This window comes from Rhinolophus sinicus, chromosome 10, assembly GCF_057876585.1.
Source record: "Rhinolophus sinicus isolate RSI-liver-muscle chromosome 10, RSI-T2T, whole genome shotgun sequence".
Lineage (NCBI taxonomy): Eukaryota > Metazoa > Chordata > Mammalia > Chiroptera > Rhinolophidae > Rhinolophus > Rhinolophus sinicus.
Window position 1 is genome coordinate 960,964 of NC_142510.1, and position 17,381 is coordinate 978,344.

The following is a 17,381-nucleotide window of genomic DNA, read 5'->3' on the forward strand; positions in this document are numbered from 1 at the left end:
AGATCACAAGAAAACTACAGCTCAATAACGGACACAAAGTGTGTGACTACAAACAGAAAAGTCCTCCACAAAGACCAATAAATCCAGTCTTGCAACATGTAAACAGGACAACACACCATACGCAAGTGGGATTTATCCCAGGAATGCAAGGTTGGTTTAACATGAAAAGCAGTCAGTGAGCGGCCAGTTGGCTCAGTGGTTGGAGCGCACTGCTCATAACACCCAGGTCGCTGGTCCGACTCCCGCAAGGGATGGTGGGCTGCGCCCCTGCAACTAGCAACGGCAACTGGACCTGGAGCTGAGCTGCGCCCTCCACAACTAAGACTGAAAGGACAACAACTTGAAGCTGAACGGCACCCTCCACAACTAAGATTGAATAGACAACAACTTGACTTGGAAAAAAGGCCTGGAAGTACACACTGTTCCCCAATAAAGTCCTGTTCCCCTTCCCCAATAAAATAAAATAAAATAAAGAACTCTTACACAAAAAAGTCAACAAATAAAATATAATGAGATTTAAACCTCGACACAGGACTTGAATAGCCATTTCTCCAAATCAGCTACACAAATGGCCGACAAGCCCGCGAAAGGACGCTCGTCATCAGGCCTCAGGGAAATACAAATAGTGGGACAGCGAGTTAGCACCCCCTCCCCCCAACTAAGATGACGAGGATCAAAAGAAACAGTAACCAGTGTCGGAGCAAAACCTGGGCCAGTCGCTCACGGCTGCTGGGAAGGCACAGTGGTGCGGCTGCTCTGGAAACAGTCTGCAGGCTCCTCCAGACGTTAGACACAGAATCACCATTCGCCCAGCAACCCCACGCCTCGGCACAGAGCCGAGAACCTGGAACACGTGTCCACACGGACACTTGCACACGAACGGCCATGGTATTAATATTCTCGTAGCCCAAGGGGAGACAACGCTTCTGCCTGCTGACGGACGAAAGGACAACACAGTGTGCTGCGGCCTGACAATGAAATATTTTTCGCCCATAGAAAGAATCAAGTGCTGACACATGCTCCAACGTGGATGAACCCTGAGAACATGCTAAGGAAACAAGCCAGACACAAAGGCCACATATCACATGACCCCATTTGTATGAGCGTCCGGAACGGGCAAACCTGTAAGACAGAGCGTGGTGAGCAGTTGCCAGGGGCTGGGGGTGGGGGTGGGGGATGGCGAGTGACTCCTTATAAGTACAGGGGTTTTTCCAGGGGCAGGTGACTAAAACGTTCTGTTGTGATGATGGCACAACTCTGTGAATAGAGTAAAAACGACTCACGATTATAATAACTTGAGGAGAAAGTGAAGGGAACAGTCAAAGGGCAAGACATAAAGGGCCAAGCTGAGCAGACTAGAGTTTGGGCTTGAAGTCCGGAGCCACTGGGGAGCCAGCAAAGCTCTCTAAGAAACAGTGAGTGACAGGCTCCGACCTGTGGCGTGACAGTGATGAACGTGCAGAGATCACACGCTCTGTCCCTTTCTCTCACTCCAGTGACACTCTCACTTACGTGCCTCGTCACCCGGGACTCACCGTGGAGCATCTCTCTGGCATCCTTTGTGTGGCCAGTTATCAAAGAATGAAGCAATGCTTACACATAATGAAAATCAGTGCATATTTAAGCACCACACAGCACTCTTTCCTTGTGTTTGGGGGGGCGGGGGAGGGATACTCCCAAAGAGTAAGAAGGGACCAAAGTCAACAAAACACAGATGTCAAAATTATGAAAGTATGCGCTGTCACTGCAGCAAGCTGCTCGGTAAATGCTAGCTAACTCAAAACCCCGTGAGAACAGCAAAACACGTGACTGGGCTTAACCCTGTTTGTCATTATACAAAATCCAATAAATCACTGTTTGCAGAAAATATTCTGTAAGGTTCAAAGTATAAAATTCCTGACCCAGGTTCCAATCTGTTTTGAACATTCCATGTGGACCGAAAGCCAGCTGAGTCACTGCCTCACAACACACTACAGCTGAGAATTCAACAGGCTCGTCCTTAGCGGCAAGAGGAGAAACGCTCGGGCTTCTGCTTCCCAGCCAGCTCAGGAGTCTGCCAATCATTTAAAAAATAAGACCAGCGTAATAAGTTTATACTATATCTATTTTCATGTTTGTTTGTTGTGGTTTGTTTTGTTGTTTTTTGAGAGAGAGACTGTGCCTTCTGGAATGTTACTTTCTCGCTTTTGAAGCTTAAAACCTCCCCTTTCCTGACACTATCCAGCACTTCCCACACCCTCCCTATGACACAATGTTTCTTAATCTTCCAGGGAGCCATGACCCTCTGAAATCTGATGAATGCTAAGCACCAGCTCTTTTTTTAAAAGCACACATTCAATTTTCAAACTACTTCATTCCCTCTGAGGCCCCTCAGTGGAATCCGGACGAGACCCCCGTCTGGTGGCACAGTGCCACGCTCACGCCAGTGGGCCTTCTTCTCAAGACCGCGTGTCCCGAGTCCACGCCCTCCGTGTCATCTTCGGACCAGGGCTATCAGTTTATCACTGGGGACAGCGGGAAACAAGGAACCCTGTTGTCCAAGAAGGAGGGAGCTGCCTTCCGAATAACCTTCAAAAAGGCTGCAGTCGTTACAATTGAAGACCTGTAATTACTGGAACCTCAGCAATTTAAGTTCTAGCTCAGTGTAAACTAATTGTTTGGCACACCCTACAGAAACAGTGAGTTAGTGTGAAGGTACCCACTGGGTAACCTTTCAGCTAATTTGCTTTAAAACGTGTGTGTGTGGGGGGAGGGGGTGACGCACTGAGAGAAACACATCATCTATGGGGTTTTCCTGCCAGAAAGGTCTACCCTGAACCTAATGACACAGAGACAATCAGACAAATCACAACCGAGGCCTGCAAGAACCAGCGTCCTGTACAGGGAGGAAAGGACAAGGGACTGGCCCCCAGGAAGGAAATGACTGCCACTGGATGAAGGGACTCCAGGAAAAGAACAGAGACGTTAAAGGACGGCGCTGGGACAAGTGGGGCCATCTGCCCATGGACTGAAGAGCTCAGGCAGTTAGTTACCCAGCCTCCCCGTGTGTGATGGTTTGCCGGTTGTCACGCAGAAAGCCCTCGTTCCTGGGAGCTGCCTGTTTAGGGCTGACGTGGCCGAACAAAAAAAATGCGGCCAATAGTACTCGGTAAACCCAGGCAGAGGTAGTTGCTCACTGTGCCGTTCTTGCTTCTCTACTTAGGGTTAGAATGATTTTTTTTAAACTGTAAGTGGGAGGCCATTTTCTCAAAGACTGAGTGACAGACGTGTCCTGACTCCATCTGAGAAGACACACTGCACACATCTGCCTTCCTCTCTGCAATCGCGGGCGAGACTTCGGAGTTCGTCATGAAACAACCGGAAAGGACTAACTCCTACCTGCAGACTGACTTCAGATGCCCGAATTCACAAGAGGTTACAGAAAGGCACTCGGGGTTCACGGTTCTCTTGAAATTATCCAGAGGGTCGTTACACATTTTGAAGTTAATCTTAGTTTGTGATTCATTTATTCTATCAACTCACTGACCACAGGGCTGCCCAATCAAGCTAAAAAGAAACCTATGGACATGAATTTGCTGGCCACAGACCATACCACAGAAAAGCTACAGAAAAGCTTAACAACCTCAGATAATTTGCTTTCCAGATAGAGGTCGATGAACTGCAAGAGCAGGGTCCCCCTGCCTGGGGGACCTCACGCCCTGGTTTCCGCCTGCTGTCCCCTGTCCCAGGCAGAGTGTCTCAGGTCAGAATGCCCGGTTCAGATGCTACACAACACAGGACTACAGCATCTTTACCAATCTTTTCTTTATGATGGCATTTGGCAGTTGGTTTAGGGGAAAAAGACAAACAGCACGACACGAGGCGGGTAGCTTCTACTTTAGACAACATACTGTCCGTTTCAGCAACTCCATTCCTAGAATGGGCACAGAATGTAGCTACTTGTTCTTCCATTTTCAGAAGGAAGAGACCGAAATCCTGCTTTTCTATTGGGCAGCACGAAACACTGCGGTTGGAAGAGCCCGATGGGGAGGGAGGGGCATGAGGCCTGTCACTCGGAGGACGGGACCTTCACTAAGTTCCTGGCTCTGTCTCAACCATCGCTTTCTCGTTTGTAAGATGAAGGGATCAGAACAGCGACTGGTCTCTACATGTAACGTCATGGCCCCACGCTGCGGCCTCCCAAATATTTTTAATTAGATCAGTTGAGGTTGATTTTTTTTTACCCCTAGAAAATGGAACTTACCATCTTCTCTCCCCAGACTATTTGTCCTGCCCTCTGCCCTGTTCAAAGCCCTGGTCAATCTCCCCTTCGCCCACGAGGGAGAGCCCCGCACACTCACACTCCTCTCGGACTCGTCCTCAACCCACGTCCCATGTCCTTAGCGTCCCAGCTCGCCTGTCGTCGGCCACCACGCCACTGCAGGCCGTCATCAGCTCGTGCCCGGACCACTAGTTGCCAAACCTCACCAATTTGCCAAAAAGCTCCCCACTAGCTGAAGATTTGTGCAAAAAGTCCTCAGCCTGAATTCCAGAACTTCTCCACCTGCCCCACCCCCCGCACCCCGCCAGCCCCGCTGCAGGGCTCATGGGCACCTCAGAACCCCCTCTTCCTTCATTTCATGCCTGCGTGTCTGCTGCTCTCACCACCCTTTTCGCTGTCTTTCAAAATTAATTCCTGTTGAAAGCCCAGTTCAGTGGTGACCACCCCATCTAGACACTGACACAAAGTGACAATTCTGATGGCCAACAGTGAAGAGAGGTAGTTTACCTAGGCTGCTAAACTAAACTGACCTCTTGCGCCAATTCTGTGTACCTGGCACCGGCTCCCTGGCACCGTGTCTTGGGGATTCACAGCTTAGCAGAGGGCAGGACAATGGCAGGAGGACGCTGACATTCGGAGGCTAGAGCTCCAACCCGGGGTCCACAGAATGGGACGTGGACTCCCACGGTACTAAAAGGTGCTTCAATGAATTGGACGTTTAAAGGTTTAACATTAATACGGCTATCTTCAGGAAATATGAAGTTCTAGAACACATGTTCTCAACTGGAGGGGATTCTGCCACCGCCGGGGGCCTGTGGCAGTATCTGAGGACGTTTCTGATTGTCACAACTGGACGGCAGTGCTACGGGCAAATGCTGCCGAACGTTCCACAACCCAGGGAGACAGGACAGCAATAAACCATCCAGTCCAAAATGTCACAGAGCCCAGGTCGAGAAACTCTGCGTGAATCTGTGGCTTCTGCCTCCCCAGACATTCACATTTTTCAAGGCGAAGAAGCCGCTAGTAAGAAGCAATCAAGTCCGCGGCCCGACAGCCCCTTCTGTTAGCAGCACTGTGGCCCCTGAAAGTCACCTAACGTCTTTGTGCCTCCAAGTCCCCTGTAAACCAGGGGTAATAACTGCCTGACCTCAGGCTCCAGGGACCAGACGAGTCCATGTAAGGTCTCTGGGAAAGCACGCCAGGCAGACAGTAAGCACTCAGTCAAGTTAGTCACTTCCATTGTGCTCCTCCCTGGCGAGTGTCTCCCTGCTTGCATTCGGAACATAGAAGATGCTCAAGAAATGTTTACGGAATGAAGACTGCCCTGACTTCCTGGGGAGGGCACAAAGGATAAAGACAGACACACTCTCCTTATTCGGGAAAAGGGAAGCTTAGCGCTCCAGATGGAATTGAAAGGAAACATTTGCCCACCTGATTGCGTCTCCCTGCTCGAATACTCTGAAGCTTGGGAAGCGTCCCCCTCTCACAGTTCCTAGTACACACTGCCCTACAATGTCCTTGACACTGGTTACCCTTTGTCCCTTCTGACCAACTGCACACCCTCAAGTACGGGTATGCAATGGTGTCGTCTTTGACCCCTGCCGTCATTCACCCTGTACTAGTTACTTACGTACTTGTAGTCTTCCTACTAGATTGTACATGTTTTCTGTGGCCAAGGAAAGCACGTGACTCTTTTTTATATAACCCAAGGGGCCTACAGACCTCAGCAACTGGCTGGCCCAAACCTCTCGTTTTATAGATTAGGCACAGAGAGGCTAAGTGCTTTGTCAAGAGCCAAGGTCATGCTGTAAGCGGCAGGGCTGGCATTCACATCGATACACAGCTGACACAGAGACTCCAAGTTCTATCTAAGAGTAACAGCATAGGAAAACTACACCTGTGGTGGGCACAATTTTTTAGTTAAGTCCTAGAACACCTCTATAGGAATTACACTGGTATCATTACCTGATAAAGCAAAAATGGAGGGAGAAATAGACCCATACTCCAAGCTCCTTTCTGCTGCTGGAATTACACCTTAAAAATTCCACCTGTTTTCTTTAATGGTTTCATAGCTTAACATTTCCTTAATAGTTTCTGACAACAAAACGTATTTCAATGTCCAACAAACAGTTAAGTCAGGGATGTCAGGCTTAATTGCCTTTCAATGGTCCTGTAATCATCCTGAGTAACAGAGAATCTCTGATTTGGAAAACCAACGGTGCCCTTCCCTCCCCAGCTGTGGGGTTTCTTTCACGATCACCTTAGAAGAGTCAGAGAGCTCAAACACTCAAAGAGCAGCCATTTGGAATGATCCTATACGGTGAAAAATATTCAGACAACTTTGAATTATGTTAACAGCCTCAACATAAACCTAAAACTTACAATCATCAAGCACAAATTACATTAAGAAGAAATTTTATTTTATTCTATTCAAGTGCAAGAAAGCTGCTCACTGATTCGGTTAATCTAGAAGTTTCTCTGAATGTCCCAAAATGATGCAAAAGAAAGCAGCGAATAAGAAAGGAAAAGACTGCAAGACAGAAAATGTGAAAGAGTTAAATACAGTGCAATCCCTGATGCTTAAGCAATGACACTCAACAAAGCTAAAGATTTCTATAAAGGCATCTTTAAAAACCAAAAAAAAAAAAAAGACTCCCTCTGGGGTGACGATGAAGTTACCAGTGCAGAAGCAGGCAGGCCCAGTAGGAACGATAACCACCTATTGGGAACAGATTTTTTAATTTTACCGGCCGATATAAAGAGCACACACACCAAAGAACGAAGATACAAACACAGGTAGTTAGTTTCAAAGGAAGAAATCAACGCAGTTTCTGCTTGGTCAAGTTCACGGGCAACGCTGTTCCCAGTGCAACAGAAAGAATCCGCCTGACTACAGTGTTGCCAGCAAGAGGCGAACACATAGTATCTTTTCATAAAGGCAACAATTTGAGTTACAAAGTAATAACGGGGAAGCCAAAACAGTTTGACAGCCCGCCGTCGGGCCGCCCCACTCGTGAGTCACACAATGCCTGCAACCCTTTACAATAGTAATTAATGCACAAGTGCCCTAATTAAATCCTGAAAGGGTGAGAACGCTTTCACTAAGTTTACAAGAATTGCTTCCCGCTGCCCACGCCCCCCCCCCCCCGCAAGGGCCCCGCGCGCCATCCCGCAGCTCCCGCAACCCCTCCAGCCGGCATTCCCCGCGGGGAAGGACAAGGGCCCGGGGCGCGGGCGGCCGCGGGGCGAGAGGCGGCGGGCGCGCCCATCTTACCTGCCGAGATTCCTCTCCACGTCTTTGGTAGCTTTAGCTTCCAGTTCTCTGCAGCGGGAAGAAAAGAGAGCGCGCACTGCGCGTGAGCACCGGGCCGCTGCGGCAGAGCTGGCGGCGGGCGCGGGGCGGCCCAGGGCAGCGCCCGGCCCCGGCGGCCCCCGGCCCGGCGCCCGCGGCCCCTCTGCTCCCGCCCAGGCCCGAGGTCCCGGCGCCGCCCGCCCTGCGGCAGCGCCCGCGGCCCGGCCGGCCCGCCCGCGCGGAGGCCCCGCGCCGCTCACCTCATGTGTGTAAAGTGCACGAGCGCGCGCGGCGCGGCGAGCGAGGCCCGCGAGCCTCACGGCCTCCGCAGCGCCGCGGGGACAGGCCCGAGCCGCTGCGCCAGCGCCATGTTCCACACCGACCCGCCGCCGCCGCCGCCGCCGCTGCTGCCGCCGAGCCGCCGCCGCAGGCCCCAGGCCGGAAGTGGATGCCCCGCTCCGCAACCCCTTCCGGGGCGCCGCGGCCGCCGGCCTCAAAATGGACGCCCTAGCAACTAGGCCCGCGGCCCCCGCAGGCCCTTGGCAACCGCCCGGGCGCCGCGCGCGGACCCCGAGGGGCCTCCCCGGGGGCGCAGCCGCCCAGGCGTCCGGCCCCGCCCCGAGCCCAGCCCGTGTGGCCGCGGGCGGCTCCTGTCTGACTCGAGTCCCTCCCGGCCTCCCCCTCCTTTGCTGCGACACAAGTTCCTTTCCCCGCGGCCCGGCCCCTCCCCCACCCAAACACACCAAAAAAAAAAAAAAAAAAAAAAAAAAAATCGCCTAAAGCGCAATTTGTGCCCCTGCCGCAGCCGGATGAAAGACGCCACTGGTGACGGTTTTGACCTTGGGCGGGTAATTCCACCCCCGTGCTCCTGGGTCCGTCCTCGGGCCAGGGCTGCATGCCCGAGGCGGCCCGGGAGGGTCCACGCGGGTTTCCCCCCGAATTTGGCAGGGCCGGCGGCCCGGGAGGGTCCACGTGCACGAGTTTCTATCCAGAGAATACCCCTCGCTTGCTACACATATTTCACCCTCCAGATGACGAGGACGGCGCGGGGCAATGGAAACGGCCGCGCCGTCCAGCGGGACCCGGGGCAGTAAACACGGAGCGCCTGGCCGGGGCTGGGCTCCTGCAGCGACGGTGGGACGCGGCTGCGGTCGCCGGAGAGTTAAGTGCACGGTCGGGTCCCAGAGGGGCTCCCACGCGTGGGGACGTGCGGCTGCGACGGGGGTCCACGCATCGCCGGAGGACGTCTGTCCCGAGTAGCGACAATGTCTCCGGCAGCCACAGGTAGATGCCTGCAGCCGTGTGCACAGCCGCGCGGAAACTATTGCACACCTACGTTCCCGTGCATCCGTCCCCATCCTGTCACACCGGCTTTGATGCGCCCTCCTCTGTGCGTGAAACCCATTCTCTCCCAGAAACCTCCCCCTGGATCACCCCATTTTCCACTTTCTAAATTACCAGGTCCTTCCACTGGCTTGAAAACATGCCCGTATCTCTCCCACTAAAAAGATACAAACCACCCTGGACTGCCCAGTGCCTATACGGTCTGAGGGAGACGATGGGTAATAAATAAATACATGACTATATATGAAAGACCGCATGCACAGAAACTCCTGAAGCATATGCACCAAAATGTTAATTTTCTTCTCTTACTGTATCTAGCTTTTTTGTCTTGTCCTGTTCTTGTACAATGAGCACGTAAAAAAAAAAAAACTTTAAAAAAATCAGGTTTACTGAATTTAAAATGTAAAATGTGAAATGTAAGAGGCACCAAAGAAATGCCAGTGACTTCCTTTTCCTGCCGTCATCCCTCCCATCCAGTCGTCTGTACGTACATTTGGTTTGGTGTTCTTTTGTGGTTCTTTCTATTTGACATGTTAACAATTCTATTACAGTATTTCTTTAGGAGCTAAGAAATAATGGTCCACGTCATGCATTCACACCAGGTTTATGAATAATTTCCCACGACAGCATCAGGCAATAAAAACGGGAATATTTATCAATATTTACACAGCTGTTAAGATTACCTGACTTGCTTTTTAAAGTAGACTGTCGTCCGTTTGAATGACTCAGTGGTTCTCCATCAGGGCCATGTGCCCCCATCCACTCCCAGGGGACATTGAGCTAGGTCTGGTGTTTGGTTCCCACAATTGGGTGCTACTGGTATCTAGTGGGTAAAGGGATTCTGCTAAACATTCTACAATGACCAGGGCAGCCCCCCACCACACAAGAGTATCTGAACCGAAATGCCCAAGGTTGAGCAAACCTGGAGCTAATTCCCAGCGCCAGGGATGCCGAGAAGATACGATTTCGTGAAGACCCTTCCAGAGCAGTTTGACATGTCCCAGGTGACCCCTCCAGGGCTGCATTATGAAGCCACGCTAATCACTTTTTAACAGTCTCTTACTTCATCTTGGCGCACGGGAGACAATCAAAGCAGCATGACAACACAGTAAGACCAGCACTATTCCTCAGCAAAACTCTACTATGGGACCCCTATCTTCTCTTGGGACCCTTTCTCTATTAAATAGTCTCCCCATCATCATACAAACGTATTCTAGTAACTTCCACTAAGAAAACAGCAACACACAAACAAAACAGGAAACAATTCCACTGACGCTTCATTCCTCTCTAGCTCCATTTTTCTGCTCTCCTTCCCAGAAAAGCTGCTTGAGAACGGTGTTCTCCACAAGCTCCCCTACCCCCCATTTGCTCAGCTGCTTTCCCAACCCACTAACCCGACATCCCAGCTCCTACCCCAAAATTACTCTCATCAAGGTCACAAATGACCTTGAAGCTGCCAAACTCGGTGGTAACATGGCTACCCTGATCTTGATTTCCTCCTTAGCTGTCAGGACCATTGCCACCTTCCTGGGAGAGACTGTTTTCTAGGCTGTCTTGATAGCGCATTCTCCTGAATGTCTTTTTACCTCCCTAACCATTCCCTTTTTGTATCCTTTGCCAGAATCTTTTGCTTTATGCCAAATACATGTTGGCGATCGTGGAGACTCTGTTCCAGACTTTTCCGCCTCTATCCCCTTGCTCCTTGGGATGGGCGATCTCATTCATTCTCCTGTATTTAAATGCTATTTAAATACAGATGACTCTCACAGTCATATCTTTAGCCCGTATCTCACCTGTGTAGCGCAGAATGCCAAAACGACAATTCACCCACACAACAAATACTTACTGATCACCTACTATGTGCAAGGAGCTGTGTTAGGCTCTCGTTCTCTGGCACGTGTGAGAAACTACTCTGATGAATTAAATCGAATGGGGCGGGCAGATTTTTTTAAGGCAAACTGTATAATTACAAACTATAACAAGTGCACAGAAGGAAAGGAATGTTGTTCTAAGAACATAGGAGCATATCACATAGATTGGCCAAAGCCACATCTGAAGTCAAAAATACAATGTGTTTTGACAAACACGCCCATGTGATCACCACCATAGTCGGTACATAAAACACTTCCATCACCCCAGAAAATGCCACTGCGCCCCTTTCAGTCACATACTCCCCACAATGCACACATCTGACACCAGGAAAGCACTTTTCTGATTGACAACACGATAAATTAGTACTATGTTCTAGAACCTTCTCTAAACAGAGTCAAACAGTCTGGTTTCTCTTGCTGATCAGCGTCTATGAGACCACTTACATTGGTACATGTGTCAGAAGTTCTTCCCTTTCTGTTACTGAGAAGCATTCCATCGAGTGAATGAACCGTTTGATTTCAGTCCTTGTCGGTGGACACTTGGGTCATTTGCAGTCTGACATAACTATGAATAAAGCTGCCGTGAACATTCTTGTCCAAGTCTTGTTTTGTGGACAGCAGACATATGTTTTTATTCCCTTGGATAAATACCTAGGAATAGAATCACTGAGTCACAGGCTAAGTGTAGTTTTGAACTCAGAAACTACAAAATGTTCCTAAAATGCGTAGACCAGGCTACATTTCCAGGCCCAGGCAGCGTTCTGGTTGCGGCACAGCCCTCGCCAGAATCACCCACATTCACTCTCGGCCTCTTGAAATCATTCCCCATATAGCAGCCTCAGTGACTTTTCTTAAAATGAAAACCCCATCATCTTATTCTCCAGCTTTAAACAACTCCAAGGCTTCCCAGGGCTCTTGATTCAACGCCGAATATCGTCCGCAGGGTCTGCGGTGTCACCCACTGTTCTCTCACTCCCCACGGGCTCCAGACAATCCTATCGTTTCCTAAAAGGTGCCCAGCCCCTTCGCACAGTCTGCTCCTAACCATCTCACCCCCACCCCATGTAACTTCCTCAGGAAAGACTTTTCTGACCACCACCCTCCTCGACTCTGCTGGGCCCCCCAGTTATGTATGCTGAAGGCACCCCTACTTCTTCAGAGCACGACCACATGCATACTGAGGTATCTGTTCCCGTTTGTCCAATCTTTGGCTCTCCCGATTCCCTGTGAGCTCCGGGAGAGCAAGGGCCACGCCTGCCTCATTCTCACTATGTCTTTAGCATCCAATGCAACGCCTACTGCACTTAGGCCCCTAATGCTACGTAGTGAAGGAAGGAAGGATTTTTTCCATGCTTTGCTCACCTCTCTCTACCACACCGCCACCGAAATGGTCTTTCTAAGTAGACCTGGCCAGGTCCTGCTGCGGCTTCAAACTCTTGCACAGTTCTTGATATTCTACTAGAACACTGTCTGAGACCCCTTGCCTACCCAAGGCTCTTCAACTCTTACCCCCGAACCCGCCCAATTTCCCAGAATTCCTAGTTTGCAATGCAGGATTTTTGTTTTTCAATGCCTCTGTGCCTCGAACGTGATTATTTCCTCCGAGTGGGATATCTCTCCTGTGATGTCTGCCTAAAAACTGACTTCAAAGCCCAGTTCAAATGTCTCCGCCTCTGACAACCCTTCCCTGCGATTCTCTGGCCCTCGTAATAATGTGGGTGGGATTCGAGTTTCACTACTCACGTGGACTTCACCAATGCCTGGTCCCTCCTATTCAGGGGGAAATGCAGCCCCCGGAAAGCACCCCTTGGGCACTTAGGACTGGAATCTCACATATTCTCACGAGAGAACTCATTTTCATCCGGCCCTGTGGACACGTAGGTCCCTCGAGAGCGGGCACTTGTCGCTGTGTTTAGCCTGTGTCCCCCAGCACCTAGAGCAGTGCCCAGGAGGTATTACACACTGAATTAATGCCTGTTGAATGAAGAACAAGTGCTGTCCTTCTTCCAAGCAGCTCCATAATGCGTGACGAGGAGTGTCACTGTCCTCCCAGGTCCCTGCCTGTTACCATCCTGACTACCAGCAAGACCGAGAGTTCCCTCAGCATCCCCTTGGGGTCTTAAATCTACTTCGTTTTGCTTTATCTTACAGATGCACACAATATTCTTTCCACAGCGCTCTGCTTTCCACCAGATCTGCAAGGCACCTTTGTATTTTGTTGCAGATAAAGTGGGTCTTTCTACCTCTTACTAAGTCCCTCAATGTTGCCCCCCTAAACTAATCAGTTGTTCCCTATTTTTTTCTCTGAGTGGAACAAGCAGTAATGGCACCCTGCTTTTTTTGGGGGGGCACCCTCCTTGGTAAATAATTCCTAAAGTCCCTGGGATTTTCAGAACCGTAAGCGAGCAGTGGCTTCAATTGAAAGTCACCAGCTGCATGCGCCCCTCACAGGACAGTAACCTGTCCTTCGAAGCTTTGAAGCCAAGCACAGACTGCCCAGATGGCACCTTCTTCCAATATGACACTGTTCCATCTGCACTGAAAATGTGTGGTTTAGTGCAGCCCCTTCATGAATTCTCTTAGCTGGACCTTCTGGATAACTGGCTGCTTCCTCTCACATTGATGTTATGGAGACAGCTTCTCTCCTTTCATCTCACGGACCAAGCTCTGCCAGCTTCACACTTTTCCTCTGCAGCTTCCTCCCCTCTCAGCCTTCACAGAACTGAAGAGAGTTTGGGCCTTGCTCTGGGTGAGGCTCTGGCTAAGGGAATGTTGTGGCTGGTTTGATCTTCCACCCAGGCCTCTGAAACTTTCTCCACATCAGCAATAAGGCTGTTTCGCTTTCTTATCTTTCATGTGTTCACTGGAATAGCACTTTTAATTTCCTTCCAGAACATTCCCTTTGCTTTCACACCTCGGCTAATTGGCAGAGGCCTAGCTTTCGGTGGATCTCGGCTTGCGACACGCCTTCCTCACTGAGCTTAATCATTTCTAGCTTTTGTTTCAAAGTGAGAGCCCTGTGACTCTTCTCTCACTCCAACACTCAGAGGCCATGGGAGGGTTGTTAACGGTCCTGATTGCAGCGTTGTTGTGTGTCGGGGACCAGGGAGGCCCGAGGAAAGGGAGACAGAGGAGGAACAGCCGGTCGGCGGAGCAGTCAGAATGCACACAACATTTACCAATTAAATTCGCCGTCTTAAGTGGGGTTCCTGGCACCCCCAAAAATTGCAATAGTGACATCAGAGATCACTAATCACAGATCACCACAATAAATACAGTAACAATGAAAGAGTGTGAACCGTTGGCAAGAATTACTGAAATATGCCAGAGACACAAGGTGAGAAAATAATGTGGGAAAAATGGCACCGACAGACTTGCCTGATGCCACAAAGCTTCAATTTGTAAAACATGCAGTTTCTGAAGCGCAATAAAGAGAAATGCAATAAAACGAGGAATGCCTGTATGAGCGTCTTCAAAATTTAGGTTGCTGCAAAAGTCATTGCGGTTTTTGCATTTTTAACATTTTAAACCGCAATGACTTTTGCACCAACCTAATACCTATATTGGGTCTATTTCCAGATTCTAATCTGTTTCATTAATCTGCCTTTCTCTTCCTGTAACAGGACGAAACTTTTTCACCAGGGCAGCTTTACGAGACACTTCAGTACGTACTAGGGCTAATCCCTCTATTCCTTCCCTTTTTCAGAATTTTCCTGGCGAGCCTCACTTGTTTATGTTTCCACGTGAACTTTAAACTCAAGTGAGTCTACTTCCAAAAAAGCCTCACTCACGGTGTATTTTTTTATTGACAGAAAATTAAACGTACACATTAATTTAGAGGAAATATGCTTCTTTACACCATGAACTCTTCCTGATGGGCAGGAGTTGTATTTTTATTTGTTCTTTCACTTCCACTCATTTTTGTTGTTACAGAGGGTCTTGGTGCTCTTTTAAGTACAATTTTTTCTTCTATTTTGTCTTTTACTTTTCCTCCCCCTGAAACACAGAAATGCTATTGATTTGGAATAAGAGTTTTATTTTTCCAGTCATACTCTTGGAGTGTCTAGATAGGCAACTAGATTACCGGCACCTAACCATCCTATGGTCTGTACTTTGCAATTCTTAAATTTATAGTTTGACCTGGTACATCTAGAATAATGTTTTGTTTTTTTTAAAAATGTGCCAGTATTATTTCACTTACGCTGTTCCTGACTTTAAAGGAAAATGCTTCTAATGTTCAACCTTAAACATGATACATTTTTTTTTCAGCTTAAACATGTTTTCATCAGGTCAATAATGGATGTGGAATTTTCTTAAGTACCTTTTAATCTCTAAGAAGGGTCATGTGGTTATTCCCCTCTAACCAGTATTAAGAGTTCTTCTAATATCAATAGGGAGTCTGTACAACACAGAGTTTGAGAGGCCAGCTGGCTGGCTGAGACCCCAGATGTCCCACTTACTATAAGTGTGACCTGGGCAGGACTCTCCATGCCTTTATTGCTTCCTTGATAAACCAAAGCCAGCAATAGCACCTAGCTCAGAGGACTGCTGCAGTATTTAAAGGAATGAATACAGATGAGGTGCTCGAACAGTGCCTGGTTCACCGGAAATGCAACCCCAGTCATAATGCTGAGCTCTGTTTGTTTGTTTAAATAAACTTGTTTATTTATGGAAGTAAAACGTGCATCTAGAAAAGTGCAAAGCTGGATGAACTCCTACAACAGTGAACACACAAGCAACCCCAGGAGACCCCCACGCGCCTCTCCACCGGAAACCACCATCCTCGTTGCTCATAGGCTGTGATATTATGGTTAAAGGAGCTACTGGATTCTGGTTTCTGTATCAACTTTAATGGTGGAACAATTTTGAAGACTTTTTTTTTCTTTATCTATTAGGTAGAATTATACCAAATTCTGAATGTTCAACTGTTTTGGAGCTATAAAAACAGCAAGTGCATTAAAGAAGATTACAGGGGATCTCGAAGAGTTAATATTGTTAAGACAGCAACACCCCTCAAATTGATTGAGAGATTTAACACAATCTGTGTTGGAATTCTGGGGGTATTCTTTATAGAAATAGACAAGCCAACCCTAACATCTATATGGAAACGTAAGGGACCCAGAATAGCTAAAACCATCGAGGAAAAGAACAAAGACGGAGGACTCACATTTCTCAATTTCAAAAGTTACTTCAAAACACAGTTATTATGTTTGATCCCTAACTCACACCATGTACAAACCTTAACTCAAGATGGATCAAAGACCTAAATGGAAGAGCTAAAACTGTAAAACTCTTAGAAGAAAACATAGGAGTCAATGTGTATAATCTTAGACTTGGCAGTAGTTTCTTAGATGTGACAACCAAAAAAACCAATAAAATAGATAAAATAAATAAATTGGACTTCATCAAAACCAGAAACTTGAGTGCATCAAAGGACATTAGCAATGAAAAGACAATCCATGTATCCATGTGATAAGACAAAAGATCCGCAAAGAAAATACTTGATGAGGGACTTGTATCTAGAAAATAAATATAAGGCACTCTTCCAACTCAAGAAGAAGAAGACACGTCACCCAAATAAGGAACGTGCAAAGGACGTGGACGGGCACTTCTCCAAGGAAGATACACAAATGGCGAAGAAGACATGAAAATAAGCTCAACAACATTAGTCATCATGGAGATGAAATGAAAACCACAATGAGGTGTCACTTCACACCCACTAGCAGAGACATAATGAAAAGGCAGATCGCAACAAGTGCTGACGGGGACGTAGAGAACCTGAGACCCTCACACATGGCTGGTGGGAACGTGAAATGGTGCCGCCACTTTGGAAAACAGTCTGGCATTTCCTCAAACAGTTCAACCCAGAGGTTCCATAGGAACCATTGACTCCACTTCTAAGTATCTACCCAAGAGAAATGAAAACATAAGTCTACACAAAAACTTGTACATAAATGTTTCTGACAGTTCTATTCATCATAGTTGACAAAGTAGAAACAACCCAAATGTCTATCAACTGATGAATGTACAATCAAAGGTAATATATCCAGTCAGCAGAATATCATTTGCTCATAAAAAAAGAGTGAGGTACTGATACCTGCTATGATGTGAGCGAATCTTGAAAACATTGCACCAAGTGATAGAAGACCGTCAGAAAAGATACATATCACATGATTCCATTTACATGAAATGCCCAGAATAGGCAATTCTATCGAGTCACAAAGTAGGTTGGTTGTTGCCTAGGGCTGGGGTAGGCGATTGGGAGATTGGGGGGATAGTTAAATATTGGGGTTTCTTTCTGGACTGATGAAAATGGTCTAGAATGGACTGTAATAATGGTGGCACAGCGCTGTGAATGTCCTGAAACCCATTGAATTGTACACTTTAAGCATGTGATTTGTAAGGTACGTGAATTATATCTTACTAGAGCTATTATGAAAACATGCATGGCCGTGTCCTATCGTCCAGTGTAACCGTCTATGACATCTTACACACCAGCGCTGACACTGCAGCGCAGACTTGACAGCGTTTATGCAGGAAGCTGGGGAGAGCAGAGGAAGTGGGAAGCCTGTTTGCGTGGGACAGTGGGACAGGAGGCGAGCGGTGGGCTTGG

General features: G+C 48.3%; 1 protein-coding gene and 1 long non-coding RNA gene across 11 annotated transcripts in view; one reads left to right on the forward strand and one right to left on the reverse strand.

Moving 5' to 3' along the window:
* The window catches only part of TNRC6A (trinucleotide repeat containing adaptor 6A), a 126,522-nt gene that overhangs the window by 63,173 nt on the left and 45,968 nt on the right, over nucleotides 1-17,381 (reverse strand). For 4 of the 10 annotated variants that reach the window (XM_019750172.3, XM_019750175.3, XM_019750174.3 and 1 more), the window contains exon 3: nucleotides 7,536-7,583. The exons of 4 other annotated variants lie outside the window; for them this stretch is intronic. In XM_019750172.3, the coding sequence (XP_019605731.3) occupies nucleotides 7,536-7,583 (48 nt within the window). Of the gene's footprint in view, nucleotides 1-7,535; nucleotides 7,584-7,813; nucleotides 7,999-17,381 lie in introns of those variants that run through there. 2 more of the 10 variants (XM_074322877.2, XM_074322875.2) reach the window with 1 other exon arrangement.
* LOC141569483 (uncharacterized) lies at nucleotides 8,262-11,357 on the forward strand. Its single transcript, XR_012493178.2, has 2 exons — nucleotides 8,262-8,837; nucleotides 9,015-11,357. It is a non-coding gene; the product is annotated as an uncharacterized LOC141569483 (long non-coding RNA).